Source organism: Perca flavescens, chromosome 1 (assembly GCF_004354835.1).
Source record: "Perca flavescens isolate YP-PL-M2 chromosome 1, PFLA_1.0, whole genome shotgun sequence".
NCBI lineage: Eukaryota > Metazoa > Chordata > Actinopteri > Perciformes > Percidae > Perca > Perca flavescens.
The window spans coordinates 22,919,981-22,940,180 of record NC_041331.1 but is presented as its reverse complement, the minus strand read 5'-3'; the positions used below and the strand labels follow the sequence as shown (position 1 = coordinate 22,940,180).

Here is a 20,200-nt window from a genome sequence, read left to right as displayed (position 1 = left end):
TTGTTATTCTTATCATGTCTATATTGTAAATAGTCTGACATGGGGATGTTCATCTTGCACTTTGAAGTCTGTCATGATAATTTATCACTGAAAACAAAAGTGATGAATGATTTTCTGTCACTGAAAATTGCAAAGTTGGGATTCAGCCTGAAGTGCAGACTTAAGCCAGTTTATCTAAAATGACAGACTCTACTTCAGTGTGTACAAGCGTGACTTGTATTATGTCAACATATCAATTATATGCCATGTTATGACAAATCTCACTACAGGATTATACTTTGCAGAATAGCAACACACTTTGACACCTGTGGCGCCACCTAGTGTCACAAGAAAGAGGCTAGACGGGAAACAGTGCACTTCAGTGTTCTTCAAAGTCTTGATAAAGAGTGTTCAAGAAAATAAAAATGGATTTAGACATTCATATAAATAGTTAATTCATATCTACAGATAGTGTTGCTAAAGCTCAGTCTCACTGACGAGGGCTTAAAGTACTGAGGACACGCTTGTTAGTAGCTTAGAAAGCTATTGAAAATAAATGCTGCAGCAATTCTTGTAATAAAATGCAGGATAGGCATTTATAAAACTCCAAGTGTCTAAAGAAAAACAATATCACACATATACATGAGAGGATAAAAAGCAGAAGTCGCTTTGATGCTAAAATCTAATAAAGCCACCATAAATGTACTGTTCAACAAACACAGTATGAATCCCTTTACAAATATGAGGGATTAAAGAATGTGACAGTGATTCTTTGTTGAGGTGAGTACCCTCTGCCTTCATGATAGCTCGCCTAAATAGAAGATCATTATAAAAACACAGGGTGCAAAAGCTCAGGTCTTTGGTTATGGAGTTAGCTGCGTTAGTTAGCTGTAATAATTGTGAGTATTGTCTACCCTAACTCCAGAGGCAGTGCGATGCACACAGTAGCTTGGCTGTGACAGTGCTGCCAGATAGCCAACTGTTTATTTTCACAGCTGAAGCTCTGACCTTAAAGCCACCTCTCAGCCTGTGTCTAGCCCCATGGAGAGAAAGATTTCACAGATATTGTAAATGTATGACTGGGGCTGTGTCCCTTTAATCTGGCATATTACCAGAAATGTCCCTTTTACTCATGAATTATAAACAGGAGGGCAAGTGGAATATAGGACTCTCTCTGCCAACACTAATCCATCTCCATCTCATTATCACAGTGGCAGTAAAACCTGCAGATGGCTTTGAGAGTACCTTCGAAATCACTGCAATATATTAGGCTATCCTGGGTTAAAAGAAATCATGTCCCTGCCAAGGATGTGTACTGTATGTATTTTAGAATATTAATGTTATTGTCAATTTGGGGGGTACGGACAGTTTCACACTGTGTAAAGATATCGTGTGAGGCATCTGAGGAATTCTAATTAGAGTCTGGAGCTGTGAAGCTGGACACAGCAGGAGGTCCGTGCAGGAGTCCCTTCACTTTACAGTACAATCACCTTATTAAAAGTGTCAAATTGTCTTTTTAGATGTCTGAAAATGTCTATTGACGGGATTAATTGAAGCTCCAAGCTATTTCATCAACATTTAATGTCACGCTACACATGAATCAATTAAAACCTTTAACAGAAACTTAGGTACAAAGTACAGGAAATTAATACATATTAACAAGCCCTTGTCCAAAGCTACTGTAGATTTTCAAATTTACAATATAGTTTGAAAATAAAAAAGATCAGTAAAGATGGAAGAAAATGGTGCAAAGTTCTCTCATTCTTTTAATACATATGTTTATTGAAAATTAAACAGGACAGGGAAAGAGCATTACTCAAATGTAGTTTTCAGACAGAGATGTAAAAAAAAAAAACAGAAAGAAAAGAAACCAGCATGGAAGCAACTGACCATATATAGTTCTTAATTTGCTGTGATGAAAAGACTGTAAGATGGATGATAAAAAGAACAGCGGGTGACTTTCCCAAAGTCAGAGGGATAAGCTGGACCAGAGTTGTCTCAGACATTTGACTTTTTCTGGGAGAGGTTGATCTTGTCACCGAGACTCAAGGCCATCCCCTGTGAATGAAGGAGGGAGGATTTATTGGAACAGATTGTATACATACTGATAAGAGCATAAAGCTTTCAGTGCAACATCCCATGTAACGGGTTATTTCATATATTCACTTTCCTTGGCAGTTCAGTCCAATTATTTCAATGGAGGTATTAGATTAAAGGTCCCATGGCATGACATTTTTGGAACCCTCCACCTTCCCCTCCCCCCCTCTCTGCTCCTCAATAGCTACAGACACAGAAATGGCACATATTAAGGAAAGCTCATTGTGGGACTGGCTCTAGTGGCTGTAATTCTGCACCACGGCTGAATTTCGGGAAAGAGACTTCAGATACAGTATTGGGGGACCACTAAGGTCTATATAAAAGCATCCAAAGAGCACCATGTCATGGCACCTTTAAATGTTATCCTTCCAAAAGAAGTTCCAATTTGTTGCATTGCTCAAGTTGAAAGCAAATAAATTCAACAAAGCCTTTACTTCTCAGATGCATGCTACAGTTGATGGTGCAGCAGCTGTGACCCACCTGACTTTTGGCTCTAATGCGTATGTGTCCGTTGACAGGTGCGTCGGGCCCCAGGTGGATGGGCTTCTCGACGCTGACATTAGCCAGGGCATCTTCTCCAAAGATAGAACGAGCATAAAGGTTGGCAGCCATGAAGCCGCAGAAGCCGGACAGTGCCTGGTTTGTAAGATGAAAATAGTTGAGAATCCGGCAGCACAACAACAACAACAACAACAACAACACAGGATTAACACACTTCACCTAGCATGATGGGCTTTGGTGATGCATTACTGACAGTAGATTTAAAACCTCATTTGCTTTCTTTGCTCAGCTGTATCTCATACCAACCTTCTCAGGAGTCAGACACTTCATGTTGGTGGACTTGAGGATATGCTGAAGGTACTCATTCAGATCAGTGATGTTGGTGTTCACGGTCACCTACAACAAAGAAAGATTGCTTAGGGATTGCTTTTTTTATTGATTTGTTAAATGTAAATCATGTTCCCTATAATAGAGAAAATTACAGAACTGTTTGTTCTGGGAACTGGCCACAAAGTAGAAAGCTTACCTTGTTTTCCCACTCAAACTCTGCCCACATCTGTCTAAATTCTGCATCGGTGCAGGAAGCTGGCTGGATGTAGTCCATGATGTCAATGTGGATGTCACTTAGGACGACGCAGTTTCTGTCACTAGCAGCCCCCGATACATCATAGACTGGAAAGAAAGAATCAAACATCCCCGACAAATAAAAAAACATGATCTGGTTACAGAGAGCAAAACATAACAGAAGTTGAATTCTGATGGGAAACATGACACAAAAGCATTATCTTACCAATGTTTCCAAATATAATGCCATTCTCAGTAGAAGCCACCTTGACATTGGCCTTGATGTTAGCAAAATCGTGAGGAGCCAGAGTGAGAGGTGAAGGCTTCTCAACCAACTTGAGATCGCCTGTGGGATGGATACATTTAGTAAAATGCATACATAGTGCAATGTGAGAAACAAAATGTGATCCGCTTGGATGAGCATGAATAGAGAAGAGAACATATGCTTTGTGTCCAGTGAGGTGGAAAAGAAACTAGACTAACCTAAAGTGGCCAGCTCAAGGGTGCAATTCTGGAGAGTATCACTGGTTTGGTTGACCACCAGCACATCCAACACAATGTCATACTGGTTGACATGAACGTAGGCTTCAGCATACACTGGGTCTGAGAAGCCTGTCAGCTGGGTCACCTAGAACCGAAAAAATGGATTATATTTAATTATTAATTATAATATGAACTGAATGTAAATATTTCCTCACAGCGATTAAAAGTTTTTTTTTTGCGATTCTCTTTTCAACAGGGCACCACAAGGACTTCAGCAGCAGTGCAGCGGAATGAAAATAAAGTGTGTCTTGCATGAAAAACAATTATACCCATGGCCAAATTAAATTAAATTTAAATAAATAACGCTACAACTAAATAGTAGGCTATTTGTAAACTCCAAACGCGAACAGGAACAACTGTTCTCTTTCCCACTGTGCAATCAAAAATAGCATCTCCCTCTGAGACAAACGCCACGCTAAGGTCTTCAAATATTTATGCATTTTAATTACAACAATGAACGGGGCAATTTTTCAAAACAGAAAAAGCAATCTAATCTCCAAGCAGAAATGATACCTGAAGCCGACAATTTGTCCCCCACGGTACCGTTTCTCTCAATGTAATTTCCAAAGATTTCTGCAGGGCTTGTGGTGTACCTTGTTGAGTTTTGAAGCAAGGGGATCAGCAGCCTCCTTCCTCTGAGTGTTGCCCATAGCAGCCAACAGACTGAGCTGGAACTGGTCCTCCTTAGAAGCCATCTCGTTTTTGGCTGTCAGCTGCATGAAGGAGATTGGGTCGTCTGCCTGCACTGTTACGTTCCGTTTCTCAGACTCTTTCTGTGGTCAGAATATGAAACGAGTATGGTTATTTTTTTTTGGGGGTGGGATATTCCAGCCGTTAGCCCACAACAGAGTCAACACCATAAATACCTACAAAAGTAAGCAAAGCTGTAAAAACAAATGGGTAACAAAAAGACATCAGATAAACTCAAGTAACATTTTGTGCAGAATGAACACAAAAATTGCAGTAACAGTGACAATGTTCATATGAGGAGAAACCAGGGCCCTCATGCATTAATCTGGCATAATTAGGCCATACATAAAAAAAAAAAAAAAAAAAAAAAAAAAAAAACAAACTTATTTATACAAACAAAACAACAAACGCACATTTGCAATATTGATAAATGAGGGCTGGGTACAAACATATGAAATAACAAAATAATGTGTTAGCTTCCGCTACTTGTGGTGATGCTTCAGCTGTGCCCAACTGTCAGGAGGTTAAATACTGAGTTCAGCCCTCTGAGGGTACATCCCATGGCCCTTATTTGATAGCTATTTGATAGCTCCTCGACACTCCTCGGTGAAAGCTGTCTCAAAGCTGTTATTTCTGCCATGCAGCTGAAGGAGTTGCTAACTCCACCCAAACAGCTGACAAATTCATGTGACGCTTCAAAGGAAAGGACATCTCACCCCTCTAAAACACATTTGCTCGTTGCCTCTCTCCTCCCGTGCCTCCTCGGTGGGAGGGACTAAGGACACGATGAAGGGAGGCAATTTAAGCAACATGAGATGCAGCTTGAGTCAAAGGTCTCCATTACCTTCTGTGACAGCTTCTCCTCCTCCAGTCTGACAGTCAGCATATGTGACAGGGATCTGCGGCACTCCTTGTTGAAAATGTCATTCATAAGTGGCGAGCACTCTGACAGGACCTTGAGGCACAGCGAGATGCGGTCCACATCATCGTCTGTAATTGGCTTCTTGGGCAAAGAGGATTTACCCAGGTGCAGCACAGTGACCATGATCAGCATGGCCTCTGCAACAAAGGACTGAGAGAGACAGCAGGGATTAGAGGAACAAGGCCGTTGTTTTAAGGACTTGTTACAAAAAGGTGTGAAGGGACGCGAGGACAACTTACATTTTGTTTCCTTTTGTCTTGAACAATAGCAACATAGCGCAAGGCCACTTTGGTCAGTGTGGTGGCCAGGGAAGCTGCCACATAGAAGTCCCCATCCATCAGGAAGCCTCGGAGTGGAGGTCTGGAACAACAAAACCAGTGTTTATCAGAGTTTCACCAAGTCAAATTTAAAGGTGCCCTGCTACACGTATTTCATTACTTTGTGTTAATGTCTGAAGTTCTACCATGGACTCTAACATTTTTTGTGGAAAAAAAAATTCCTTGGTTACCTTGTTTCAAGCCATTCTAGCGTGGTATAGAAAGCCTACAGGAAGACTCAGCTCGATTTCTGCCAGTTCTCATTAATATTCGCTAAGCTGTTTGAATCTGATTAGCTAACAGCTAGCCAATGAGAGCCTGGCTGTCAGAATCTTTTATCTAGCCCAACTGGGCGAGCTAATAAATAGTAATAAGCTCAGGCAATATGATGTCAGACTGATTAGCTTTTGTAATTGGCCTGATTTCTCTGCTTATTTCTTTTTAGTGGCTAGAGCTGACAAAGGAGCTAGCAGTTCATTTTCACCTTCACAACGTAACACAAACACACATGGACCTAATATATTTCAAAAAAATGCAAGTAAAAACAGTTTTGTATGGCAGTTTAAGACTTTTTAAGACCTTTTTAAGATCATTATGAATGAAAGTTAAGACTTCAACTAAGCCCTAAATTCAGTTTCTTCAATATCGCTAAACTTGCACTTCCCCATAGCCGAAGAATAAAAAACATTTTATTTCTGTGGTACAATCTGAAAGAGACTTGCGCCAATAACACGAAAGCTGATATAAGTTGCATGTTGGTCTCGTGCATATTTGGACTAGCGTAAGAAACGACTACAAAACCACGGAAATTTTAGACTTTGAAAGATGACCAAACTCCGTACAATCAATGAAATATTACAGGCAAACAGCGATTTGCCCACAATGAGCTATTTTTTACCTATCCTCTTCTTTCTTTGAAGGCCTGGAGGAGCTGAGGGCACTCTGTGTCACATAGGTGCCCATCTCTGTCACCAGCTTCTGCGCTGGAGCCGCACTCACTTCATCGTCTGGTTTCATCTCTCCCGTCTCTTTCTTTATCTCATTTTCTACAATCGGGATCTGTCCATGCAAGAGACAGATGTCAGATATTTGTGACAATTTTAATTAAGTTGGGACTGTCAGGTCAGCTTGTGTTACATTAAATTCTGACAATAATGGACAAACATACCTCTCCCAAGGACCGGCGTACTTCTGTCATCACACTCTGGATGTCGTCCTTGGTGCTGCAGTATTCTCCCAAGATCCACAACGCTCCCCTGTAGATCCTGAAAAATGATAACGAAAAAAAATAACGATATACTACTCAGCCCTTATGACAAAACTCAGCTAAGTCTATGAAACATAAATAAATACTGATATACTTAATCGTTGATCGACTTACCTATGTATCTAAATCAAATAGGCTAACCCAAATTGGACCCGCTTTTTTTAATAACCTTTCGGGAGAGACAAAAACCAAGACAATGCATACTGGGCCTCATTTACCAAACGTTCTTAAGAACAAATTTGTTCTTAAACCCCACTTATGCAGTTTTCACGAAGATTCTGGCATTCACCAACGTTTTCTTATTTGGGATTTGTTCTTAGGTAAGAACAGAATCTACGCACACTCAAGAGCACTCTTAAAAAAAAAAAAAAAAAAAAAAAAAAAAAAGTAGGAATATATTTCTGAATGAGGCCCATTATTCCCCCTCAATGTGCTTAGAAAGCCTTACTTGACAGTTTTGATGGCGTGAAAGACTTCCAGCATCTTCTCGATGATGAGGGGTCTCAAGTTGTCAAACCTCTGAATGGCCTCCCGTACAAACTCCAGCACATCAGCAGCGGCTGCCTCATTAGTGTCACTTAGGAACTCCATCAGCTGTAAATCATATCAACACAAAGAGAAGTCTAACTTTACTCTTATTATATAAACAACCACTGGGTCTTTCTCAAAAAGCTATGAAATAAGTTTTCAAGAGCCTCTTTTTTTATTTTTTTTATTATGTGCTTAAATAATAGCAAACTCACCACAGGTATGACATTGCCCGCCATGTCAGGGAAGCGCACACTGCAGGAGTGAAGAGTGCGCACCAACAGCTGCCTGTACTTATCAGTGTCTTCATGTTCTGTTACGTTGTTTGTCTTGATCACTTCTTTCTTCAAAACAATCACCAACTAGAAAACAAATAGATGTCACTATATTTGCAGTACATGCCATTTCCCCCCCTGTGTCCATGCCTGGACATGAAAATAGCAACAACATGGATATACTGTGCAACGCCACTGACCTCTTCTACATTGCGAGATGAAACAAGGTCCAGTGCCAGATGCAAGGTCTTCTTTCGGACTTCCAGGTCAGGAGTGCTGAGAACACGCAGGATGTCCATCACAAGGTCCTGGATAAAGAGCATGGGTAACAACCAAATTAAGCGGTGCACTGTAGGTGCATCAAACTGGTGCTGTCTCATGATAAATGCTAAATTCTGATATTTGCTTTTGACTCTATAAACTATAAAACTATGCATTCTGTATATTTTCTTATACATGTTGCTATATCAAATAACAATCATGAACCAAAAGAATAATATCGTCAATACTACTACTAACAAGGTTAGTTTCAGTAGGGCTTACATTTGGTAAATGGTCTTTCTTAATAAGAACCTTTTTGAGATAGAGGGCAGTGGTGTTTGCGGTTAATCAGGCATTACATTTGAGTTGTTAATTGCAATAACTCTACGTACCTGGAGTACACGCTCGTGCGTGGGATGCTCCTTCAGTTCAATCAGCCGATCAAGAACAATCAGCTTCACATTGTTGTCGCTCTCCTTGATTATCAAATCAATGTAGCACTGGGCAGCAGCCTGGAGTCCAAACAAAACACAGAACACTTATGAGACCGTACAAGACCAAAGACATCACTGCTATTGGGTCAAGTGTAGTACAATATTAGTGCCCTACAGTGCTGCTCATGAGTTTAGGAACCCATGCTAAAGTTGACTAAAAAAAAAAACAATTAGGAAAAATCCAACCTTTAAGGACACAAATTTTCTTTGTGAATGAATAATGTATCGTAAATAAATAAATGTTCTTCCTTAAAATACAGGGGGTATAATTAAGTACACCCTATAGATTCCCATAGAGGCAGGCAGATTTTTCTTTTTTAAAGGCCAGTTATTTCATGGATCCAGGATACTATGCATCCTGAAAAGTTCCCTTGGCCTTTGGAATTAAAATAGCCCCACATCATCACATACCCTTCACCATACCTAGAGATTGGCATGGCTTTATTTCAGTTAGCCTAACAGCTGGTTTGATTTGCATTGAGAGATGATTTTATGGAAAGTACCCCATGCCAATCTCTAGGTATGGTGAAGGGTATGTGATGATGTGGGGCAATTTTAAATCCAAAGGCCAAGGGAACTTTATCAGGATGCATAGTATCCTGGATGCATGAAATAACTGGTCTTTAAAAATAAAAATCTGCCTGCCTCTATGAAAATATAACATAGGGGTGTCTATACTTATGCCCCCTGTATTTTAAGGAAGACCATTTATTTATTTACGATACATTATTCATTCACAAACAAAATTGGTGTCCTTAAAAGGTTGGATTTTTCCTAACTTTGTTTTATTAAGACATTAAGATCAATTTCCAAAAGATTCATTTTTTTTTTAATTCCTCTTTTTAAGTCAACTTTAGCATTGGTTCCTAAACTCATGAGCAGCACTGTATATACAGTATGACTTACACAGGATCACTGACAAAAACTTGCTGATGTACCTTAACGGCCGTGGGAGCACTGGAGAGGGTTACGAGAGTGCCAGCAGCCTCATACTTAACAGCCGGACTGGAGGACTGCAGCAGGTTGTAGATGCAACGGATAAACCGGGCACGCTCAGAGGGGTTAGCATGGCAAACCTTACAGACAGAGAACAACAACAACAAAAACAAAAAAGCAGTTTTGAAGAGTTCAGACATTAAAGAAGCTAATCTGGTAATATGGTGGTGTGTTACAAAACTTAAATTAGACTAATAAAAAGGCCTCGACTCACTTTGTAAATCAGCTCCACAATGACCAGCTGGAGAATGTCGCCAAAAGTGTGAACTTGGTCAATACACGTGCTGAGGTAATCCAGAGCTCGATCCTGTAAAATGCGAATAACATGATGTGAGTTAGGTGGGTCTAGTGGCACGCAACAAAATCTAAAAAGTAATATAGCAATATGCTACAGACCTGATCGGCATGAATCAGCATCATGAAAGCATTTCTCTTACAGCTGGCATCTTTCTCATTGACGAGAAAATCATGGATCAACTCTGGAGCATCTGGGATGAGATGCTCAAAGTTCCTAAAACAAATAAATACCATCAGCTGTTTGTTGTTCACTAAGGAATTAAGTAAAAAAATAAAAATAAAATGTGTGTATGTGGAACGTCAACTGAACATCAAATATTTAACGGTTTGTACCTATATATGGTGTAAATGGCCAGGACAGCGTTGCGGCGCACGTAACTGTGCCGGTGCTCCAGGCAGGCCCGGATCGCTGGCATGAGTGGCTCAAGCAACTCAGACTCCTTCAGCTTGCACAGGAAACGCAGAGTGGAGCCACGGATGAACTCATTGGGATGCTGCAGGTCCTGAAATTGAGAGAAAGATTTTACGTGACAATTGCGGATTTTTTTGGAAACATAAAAAAAAATGAAAAATGAAACCTACATGTTTTAGCCAAGTTACAATTTCAATTGTTATACTTTTATTACGTTATAAAGTAAGCACAAATGGATATTACGTGGATTTAGCAGTCACACAAACTAGAGATGGCCCGATACCATTTTTTGCTTCCCGATACTGATTCCGATACCTGAACTTGTGTATCGCCCGATACCGAGTACCGATCCGATACCAGTGTGTCATATATTTTATTATGTTTTAACAGCTGTATACTACTATCCCTGTATGGATGTGATATGATTTCTATCTTTGTGAAACATGAACAAACACAAATAATGAACGCCACAGAACTTTCTTTTATTGTCCAGTTTGACAGTCAGTTATAACGGAAGAACATAAATAAACTACTTTAACGTAGATTTTCATTACATGGTATCGGATCGGTGCATAAACTCAAGTACTTCCCGATACCGAAATACCCAAACTCGTGTTCAGCTATCCAATCAGATGCATGCATTTTAACATCTCATATGAGCAGTTCCATATATATTAAAAATAAGTTTTTTTTTACGCCATTATAAAAATTATTTTCCCAGCTGTTACACATAGTGTATAACGATGGAGTGAATACCCAACATATACAGATCTACAGATTGAGTCGATTAATTGTACCTTTCTGTATGCGTCGCAGACCAGGATCATCTCCTGAAGCAGCTTTCCATCTGTGGTTGTTTTGGGAACAATCTCCCAGAAAACCAGCAGCAGCTTTTTGATGGTGTGGTCTTGAAGTGGCAGCACAAAGCGGATTATGGTCATCAGCAGTCCTGGCAACTTCTCACCATTCAGGATCATGATGATGACCTTCTTCAGGGCTTCAGTCTTTGCCTTGATCTCCCCCTTTTCTGTAGAACAAAAAAAAAAAAAAAAAAAAAGATTCTTGTTATTAGTAATATGAATGTGATCATCATGTCCTCAAAAATACGTTATGGTATCTACAGATCTTCACCTTAAACCTTTCAGAAGGAATTTGTTTTGTACTAAGGATGTTAAGTGACTTGCATTTTGATCAGCAATTAATCATTTTAGTTTAGCAATTAATCATTTTTCTATTAAAGAAAGAATCCCTATAAAAATTGCATCCTTTCAGAGAAGATACGGTTTCCTTTTGACGGTGTATTTTTCAACACTGTGAGGACCACAAATTAAATTCCAATCACCTCCATTGTATTGAGGTGGAGACAGACATTTTAGAAATGAATATCTCCCCTCAGCAAAGTTTATTCAGGTTAAGAAACATATGTTTGCAAGTTAACATTAAGCATAGTTACCTAGATCAGCTTTTAGGCTGACTTCAGAAGGGGGCTCTGAGTCAGATGACACATTGATCAGAGTGTAACAAACGTTCTCTGCAGCTGTCATTTTGCTCCTGGGCTTGTATCGGTTTAGAAGAATCCCAATGAATCTCAATCACTGGATAATACCTACAAGAAACAGAGGAACAGTAGATTTAGTAAATTGTGGAAAAAAACATTTACACAGACTCCTAATTATTATAAGGGCAGAAAATGTGGGATACAACGACAAAGACCACAGAGTGAACAAAATCTGCATAAACACAGAAGATAAATCTACTGTACAGCAACAAGTGCATAAAACAGAATAAAGTACTGTGGGGTCATATTTCATTTCCTTTGCAGGAGCCAAAAAAGGAATGGCAAACTATTTTTAAAAAAATGGGACCAGACAACTTTTCTAATGAGCTTTTTAAAAACCCAGAACAGTCTTCCAGGTATTAATCATAGGGCTAACTTTACTGGAAAATTGTCAAAAAATAGAGCTAATTGAGATTACAAGGCATGATTTACCAAATATAACTATTTATTATTTACTGGGAGTAAACTGCAAGTTTACAGCACATTAGCTCATTGTTTATTTAGCGCTGTCACCTCATAGAACAGAGGTCCTTCCAGAGTCCTTTTGATTATTTAAAGTGATGAGGCCTTTGTTTGAGAGCCAACTAAGTAATCCTAGATTTGCCTAACTCAGACTGCTGAAACCTCATTAACTTCAGGTACATTTTGGAATGTATTTTCGCACTGAACTGGACTGTGAACTTGTCCCCCATCACATTAGGAAGGGGCCTCTAATGGCCAGTATGAACAGTGTAAACAGGAGGAATGATAACACCAAGCAAACCCTGTTTCAATGAGCATATGTGCACCTGACTATTGTTTTAAACAGAACATTTGAGAACATACCCTTTAAAGTTAAAATCTCCCTTAGGCTAATGCATTTCATTATAATACATTTTATTTAAAAGGCGCCTTTCTCGGCACTCAAGGACATCGTACAGGGATACATAAGACATTTGCATAACATATTGTTTTATAGTCACTGGGTAAACCATTTAAAAAATTAAAAGAAGGTATTTGATAGTATAAACACTTGTGAATACAAGCATCTAATAAATGACTTGTGTGTTTGATTTATTTTATATTACTTGTCGCTTTTGCTCACAATAACCATATGTTGGATTATGTCTGCATCTGTGTTGCATCAGACAAAACATCCTAATAATAAAAGCCTGGTCAACCAAGTTATTACATGAAACTTAAACTGTCAGCATAGAAGATTTTAATATAAGTAACTTCTAAAAATTTTGTCTGCCAACTGTGCACCTTATTTTGGTAGCAGTCACCACCATAAGAGCAAAAAAAAAAAAATACTAGCTAATTAGTAGGTCACCTGTGTGTTGCAGCTACCTGTGAACCCAAACAATACAGACAAGTTGTAGGATGATCTTGGAAGTCTAAAAAAAAAATCTCAAATGTATTTGACAATATAAAATTACCTAACGTTAAATTTAAAAGTATAAGATGAAAAAGGTTACATAGCCGCTGGCTTCTCTTGATTGAGAAAACAATATAGCACAGGCTCGAATGAACAAAACGAGGAGCTGAATTACTGCTGAGCTGTCTTTGAAGAGATAACGACGTTATAGTCACAAATCGAGGTCATGTTTACAAAGTTCAGATATCTTCCTACCATTTCTGCTGCTTTTGTCTGTAAAAACTAGACTGCTGCAGACAAAAAAAAAAACACAGGCAAGCGCTGTCACTGTGACAGCAAAAGCAGCTTAAGGTACAATGTTACGATAGGTAATTAAAGCTCGAGTCAAGAAAGTGTGACACGCAGCGTTACCACCCCATGGACCTCGTACAACACTGTAGCTAACTTACTGTTATAGCGTTCTGTGTTAGAACCAGCAGTTATGTAGCAAAGCCTCAATAAAACGCAAACATCAATTAGTTAGTCGAATATTCAATTGGTTAGATTACGTTAAGATATACGATCAATTGCTAACTAGCGAACGTTAGCTAACGCCAGTTTAGCTTCTGCCCAGACTAGCAATGAAATGGAGGACAGTAACGTCAGCTAGCTAGCTGCCTTAACAGTTACCAAGGGTCAGGAGAGAAAACACCCCTCATGTTGGTTTCAACTAAGTTACATAACCTACCTAATTGCACGACTATTACCCAGAAGTGGCCTTCGATATCCAGTTTTGGATAATTACATCTGTAAAAAATCCTCAGGAGCTCCCTTTATGGCGAGCTGTCTCTTCTGTAGCTCTGCACTACTTCCTACTGACGTGGAAGATTAGCTACTTTCTGAGCCACATCACTGCTACCGTGCGCCGTAAGGTTCAAACGCGAGAGCAATAACCCCGAACGAGGAAAAACTTAATTATATAGGCCTACTGTACAGTCTATGGGGAAAACACAGGACAGCTTTTCATTACGTTACGTTTACAATTACTATATCTATCATGATATCTATCATTGTTATATTGTAAATTGTAAATGTACATTACTATAATATATAGTATATGTGTATAATGGTTGTGTGTATGCCACCTGTGAATATAAAGCACCTCGATCAGTCCCCAAAAGATGAACTGGAGAAGAAAGAACATCTGGGTAGCTACAGTGGGGGAAATAAGTATTTGACCCCTTGATGATTTTGCAGTTTTGCCCACTTACAAAGAATGCAAAAATCTACAATTTTAATCATATGTACATTCTAACAGTGAAAGACAGAATCCCAAAGAAAATTCCAGAAAATCATATCATATGAATTTATTAAAATTGATAACCATCTGATGAGGAAAAACAAGTATTTGACCCCCTGGACAAACAGCATGTTAATATTTTGTAGAAAAGCCATTATTGGCCAGCACAGATGTCAAACGGTTTTTATAGTTGGTGACAAGGTTTGTGCACATTTCGGCAGGGATGTTGGCCCACTCCTCCCTGCAGACAGCCTCCAAATCATTCAGGTTCCGAGGTTGTCACCTGGCAACTCGAATTTTAAGCTCCCTCCAAAGATTTTAAATCGGATTCAGGTCTGGAGACTGGCTAGGCCACTCCAGAACCTTGATGTGCTTCTTCTTCAGCCACTCTTTTGTTGCTTTGGCGGTGTGCTTAGGGTCGTTGTCATGCTGAAACACCCATCCTCGACCCATCTTCAGCTCTCTCACTGAGGGAAGGAGATGTCGGTCCAGAATTCCACGATACATGGCACCGTCCATCCTCCCCTCAATACGATGGAGTTGTCCCGTCCCCTTGGCTGAAAAGCACCCCCAAAGCATGATGTTGCCACCACCATGCTTGACGGTGGGGATGGTGTTCTTTTGGGTTGTACTCGGTGTTCTTTGCCCTCCAAACATGACAAGTTGAGTTGAGGCCAAAAAGTTCTATTTTGGTCTCATCTGACCACATCACCTTCTTCCAGGCCTCTTCTGAGTCGTCCAGGTGGTGAATGGCGAACTTCATGCGGGCCTGTACATGTTTCTTCTTGAGCAGGGGGACCTTTGCGGCGCTGCAGGATTTCAATCCATGACGGCGTAGTGTGTTACCAACCGTTTCTTTTTGTAATTGTGGTCCCAGCTGCCTTCAGTTGATTCATCAGTTCCCCCCCTTGTGGTTTTGGGATGATTCCTCACACGTTCGCATGATCAGGGACACCCCACGAGGCAAGATCTTGTGTGGAGGCCCAGACCGAGGGAGGTTGGCGGTGGTGTGGTGCTTCTTACATTTCCTGATAACTGCACCGACAGTTGATCTTTTCTCTCCAAGTTGCTTTCCGATTCTCTTGTAGCCCATCCCAGCCTTGTGCAGATCAACAATCTTGTCCCTGATGTCCGTAGAAAGCTCTTTGGTCTTGCCCATGGTGGCTGCTGGTTGTTTGGGTGTTGACAGGTGTCTTTCATACAGGTATCGAGGTGAGGCAGGTGTATTTGATGTAGATAATTGGTTCGGATTGGGGCTGTGTCTTAAAGAAAGACTAACTGGCTTGTAGGAGCCAGAATACTTGCTGTTTGTCCAGGGGGTCAAATACTTGTTTTTCCTCATCAGATGGTTATCAATTTTAATAAATTCATATGATGTGATTTTCTGGAATTTTCTTTGGGATTCTGTCTTTCCCTGTTAGAATGTACATATGATTACAATTGTAGATTTTTGCATTCTTTGTAAGTGGGCAAACCTGCAAAATCAGCAAGGGGTCAAATACTTATTTCCCCCACTGTATGTCCAGCCTGTTGCCAATGCAACTATGACCCTAATAAACAGCTTGGAAAATGTTGGTTTTTGAAAAACTGAACTGCAATAATGACTTTACTGGCATTTAATATAAAAAATGACCAATGAATAGTGATCATTGCAATGCATTGTAAACATTTTAAGGAAGAGACAAAATTTCAACAGTTTCCAAAACGCTGTACATCTAGTAAATACAATGTTGGACATAATCATGTTACCAAGAATTCAGTATCGGAAAACTTCCACTTCAAAGTTTATTGGTTCATAAGGTCTATCTGCTACATTCTTCTTCAGACTTGACCCCTAAATCACAAACACAAACACATAATTTAAAAAGTATGTAAAGAAAATCCCAACACTGCTGAACTAAAATTGAATTACTGTCAATATTAATGGTATGCAGCACCCTCCAGTGGAAGTTTAGCCTTGGTGATACAGTGGATACACAGAAACTGAATAAATTGTCTTAAAGTGAAAATCTTTGATTCAGTCACTACATTCCACTCTTTATTTACCATATACAGCAATGTAACAACCCATGACCAAAGGCCCCTTAGCAAACAGCATAAATATAAATTGAATATTTCCCTTCCATAATTGAAAGTGAGTTTTTACGGCAAACCTGATAAAACAGAAACAATGTTTTGACTTGATTATATTTTTAATATGAAAGGTTATAAGTTATTACGTCTAATTATTTTATTTTATTATTGCTGTCAACCAATACCATTAAAAGACCAAAACCAACAAGTAATTTAAGTATTGCCTGTGCAAGAACAAACTACACTGGCCATGTTCATCATAACGAAAGGATATGTTTTGTATAATGTGTGTAATTGTTTTTTGAGGACCATGGAGTTCTATGGCACAGAGGCATAAGCTACATCAGGCTGTCATGACACAAACAATATTCATTAGCAGGTAAAATTAATTGTTGGTATTGGTGTCTTTAGGAAAAAGTATAGTTTCTGTGAGTTTTGCAAACAAATTTAACACTATAAATTGTACAGTATTTTATGGCTGCAAACACCACAATAGACTACAATCATTCTTATACTGATTAACACCTCCATGCAAGTGTTTACACTACGCCCATCCCTCACCTTCTCTTCACTTCCAGAATTGACTACTGCAACAGCATCCTCAATGGTTCACCTGTAAAAGCCTTAAATAAACTCCAATACATCCAAAACTCTGCTGCCCGTCTTGACCTCACCCATACCATTTCCCGTGACCACATCACTCCTGTCCTTCAGAACCTCCACTGGCTCCCTGTTTCCCAATGCATCCAGTTTATAGTCCTCCTCCTCACCCACAAAGCCCCCCATAACCAGGCTCCTTCCTACCTCACAGACCTGCTCCACTGCCACATTACATTACAGAGCCTTGCTGCCAAAGAATAATGGCTACACATGCTTCTATTTAACAGTATGCTTTGTATTAAAACTATTGTTCTAGAATTGGCAAAACTAAATGCTATGTAGTCATCGTTAATATCATGTCCAACTGTGACATGTCCAAATTTATGCTGTGAAAAAAGTCCATCAGCTGTCTGTAGCAGCTCTAAGATTAGTATATAAAGACATTATACGTTACAGTTTGTCTTCTGTTGTTGTGTTGTGATTTGTTTTGGATGTATTGGAGATTATTTAAGGCTTTTACAGGTGAACCATTGAGGATGCTGTTGCAGTAGTCAATTCTGGAAGTGAAGAGAAGGTGAGGGATGGGCATAGTGTAAACACTTGCATGGAGGTGTTAATCATTATAAGAATGATTGTAGTCTATTGTGGAGTTTGTTGATATGACTGAACAACATACAAATAACTGGACCAATTAAGTAAGGGGTTTTGGCTTTAGGGTAAGAACTTGTTTGTTTAAGATGGCAGCTCTCATGAATAAATACTTATCTTCAATTCAGCCAATCAAGTCTTGTTAGTGTATTATGCTGCTAACAGAATGTTCTGGATGTCAACAAGCTAGCTTAGGTTTGTGGAAGGCATCGTATTGATCGTATTTAGCTAGCTAAGGCATCCAGTGGAGCTTCTTTTTTGTTAGCCATGAACAATGGGTTTGACTGTCCATTATTTATCTCGCAAAAATATGTTAAACGATATATTTATTTTGATATCTAGCCACCACTCGACAGTTAAAGCCGGTTACGGTGCTGTCAAATAGGTTTTATAACACGTTTGGTGTTATTCTGATCAGTTTAATCGACAATCATCCTGCCAAGCTCAAGGCACTGAAAGCAGGCGAAGCAAACGATCCCAGAGCAACATGATGCAGCGACACGCAGTGGCGACAAAAGAAAAACAAAAACAAAAGGCTTTTAATTTTATGATGGTAAAATATTACTATTTAATTGTACAGTTAATTAGCGATAGACTATGGCCAAGCTAAATTTAATCAATACGCGAGAAAAACATGAGAAGTATCCCAAATTTTAACAAACTTAGTTGGCTCAATTCACTTGGCTCCATTTTAAACACAATTATATTCAAATTGTGTACAGATGAAATAAGATATATAAAACACGACATATTTAAATTTTTTAATAATTTAAAGACCCTACCACACAAGGAATGTATACCTGAAACAATTAAACATACGATATAGGAGCAAATTGTGTGATTGGGTAACGTTAGAAGGGTTATGGAAATGTGACCGTCAGTTTCAGTGATATTTTCTTAATTCTTTAAATGGGAACTTTTTAACAGTTTGGTCATTAACTGCAGTCTCAGTGTACACTGATTTATAATATATTAATGATGCAGTTTAGGATTTGTTCAGCGCTCCACATATTACAAAGCCCTGAGGTCCAAGTTGTGGCCTCTAGGCGGCGACAGAGAGCCCCTTTTCTGTAAAAACAACATCTCACCTTCTTTCTTTAGTCCAAGTGCTGGAGCACGTTTGAGTGACCGTGGAGTGCATTTGCTGTCATGTAGTTCAGCGTTAATACGGCGTGAATATTAGAAGAGGGGGACTTTTGCGTGGATACGAGGAGCCGCAGTCGAGCCATGGCTGCACGGGAGGAAGGAGAGGTTTTGCACAGTAAAACAAGGCACCACGACGGAGCTGGAAGTGTAAACAGCTCAGAGGGCTTCAGGAACGGCTATGTGAAGAGCTGCGTCACCCCTCTCAAACAGGACCATCAGAGGGGATTTTTGTTTAACGTGTGTAACGTTAGGTTTTACAACGAAGACAATTCAAAATGGTTAAAGGTCTATGCCCTCTACGTCGGCGCGTTTGTAGTCTTCGCAGTTTCTTTCCTCATTTCTAGGAGCTTGCAAAGTGACTCGCTTTGGGATTTGCGGACTTTTTTGTCGGGCTTCTCCCAGTCCATCAGTCCTTTATTCAGCGTAGGATGTGCTTTCTTCTTTCTAACATTTTACCTGAGGAGGAAAAAGAAGGAGAGCAGTAAATGTTGGCTCGTGTCACTGCCAGCATCGTGTTACCTCGGGGATTTTTTGGTTTTGCGGTTTTTGCAATGGGGAGAGGACCAACACCAGATGCAAATGGTGGGCAGGTTGTTATTCGTGTTGGGATGTGTGGGTCTGCTCACCCTGATCCCCACTCTGAAACTCAAACACAGTGTTCTCATACTGTTTTTTGCCAGCGTTGTGTGGCTTGTTTCTTTCACAAGTTTGAGCGGTCTTCCTGCACTGCTGAGACCTCTCTTTGCCTGCTTTGCGGGGGTTTCGGGCTCTCTGTTGGGGCTCTGTTTTGACCGTTACTACCCGTCGAGGGAAGCACCGAGTGGGATTTCCACCGCGGAGGAAAAGGTCCCTGTGATCAGACCTAGGAGAAGGTCCAGTTGTGTTTCACTGGGGGAAACGTCGACCAGCTATTATGGCAGCTGTAAAATGCCTCGCAGACCTTCGTTACCCTGTATATCCAGAGAACAGGTAGGTCTTCCCCTGCAGGATCACGTTTGTTATTATTGTTAAAAAAAAAGAAATAGGCCCACTGATCATCTACAGCTGCCCCGAGTACACATGTGCACTAGAGGAGGAAAACACCCAATCTTTTGTCACGAAAAGGCCACAAAACAAATCCAAGAAAATAAAACATTCCCTCACAGAACAAAATCAGGGTAACCAAATTATCAGATAGGCAAAGTACATTAGCTGTAAAGTTTTCAGGTAAAAGAGAGGGTTGTATTGGGAATGACTTAACTTGGTTATTAGACTAATCCAGATAGTTGGCAATCTAACATTGTTTTTTGCAGTTTTATTACATGTGTTTATAAATGCCTATAAATACTTCTAATTAACATTCAGCATGCCATTGTGTGCAATCTACTTGCAGGCCCGTAGACGGGGGTTCAGGTGG

The 20,200-nt window shown here is 39.8% G+C and overlaps 2 protein-coding genes across 2 annotated transcripts in view; one reads left to right on the top strand and one right to left on the bottom strand.

Annotated features, from left to right (window-relative positions):
• Nucleotides 1-1,735: 1,735 nt before the first annotated feature.
• On the bottom strand, nucleotides 1,736-13,965 carry copb1 (COPI coat complex subunit beta 1). Its single transcript, XM_028573138.1, has 22 exons — nucleotides 13,786-13,965; nucleotides 11,597-11,749; nucleotides 10,941-11,170; nucleotides 10,065-10,234; nucleotides 9,831-9,945; nucleotides 9,649-9,741; nucleotides 9,377-9,514; nucleotides 8,337-8,456; nucleotides 7,884-7,991; nucleotides 7,624-7,770; nucleotides 7,329-7,474; nucleotides 6,782-6,878; nucleotides 6,512-6,672; nucleotides 5,536-5,656; nucleotides 5,219-5,446; nucleotides 4,278-4,457; nucleotides 3,625-3,769; nucleotides 3,368-3,487; nucleotides 3,104-3,249; nucleotides 2,884-2,973; nucleotides 2,557-2,712; nucleotides 1,736-2,037 (listed from the first exon to the last, which is right to left on the bottom strand). Exons 2-22 carry the CDS (start codon nucleotides 11,685-11,687, stop codon nucleotides 1,978-1,980), a joined length of 2,862 nt encoding a protein of 953 aa, XP_028428939.1. The 5' UTR covers nucleotides 11,688-11,749; nucleotides 13,786-13,965; the 3' UTR covers nucleotides 1,736-1,977.
• Nucleotides 13,966-18,728: 4,763 nt separating this feature from the next.
• The window catches only part of pde3b (phosphodiesterase 3B), a 52,224-nt gene continuing 50,752 nt past the window's right edge, over nucleotides 18,729-20,200 (top strand). The window contains exon 1 of the mRNA XM_028584163.1: nucleotides 18,729-19,773. Coding sequence (XP_028439964.1) covers nucleotides 18,886-19,773 — 888 coding nt within the window. The 5' untranslated portion in view covers nucleotides 18,729-18,885. The remainder of the gene's footprint in view (nucleotides 19,774-20,200) is intronic.

Excerpts from the sequence above, each read along its gene's own strand:
- copb1 (XM_028573138.1), bottom strand. The coding sequence starts at position 11,687 with ATGACAGCTGCAGAGAACGTTTGTTACACTCTGATCAATGTGTCATCT. Across the intron at positions 7,771-7,883 it reads CATCTCGCAATGTAGAAGAG|TTGGTGATTGTTTTGAAGAA; the intron begins GTCAGTGGCGTT and ends TTTGTTTTCTAG. Across the intron at positions 5,657-6,511 it reads TCAAAGAAAGAAGAGGATAG|ACCTCCACTCCGAGGCTTCC; the intron begins GTAAAAAATAGC and ends TTGTTGTTCCAG.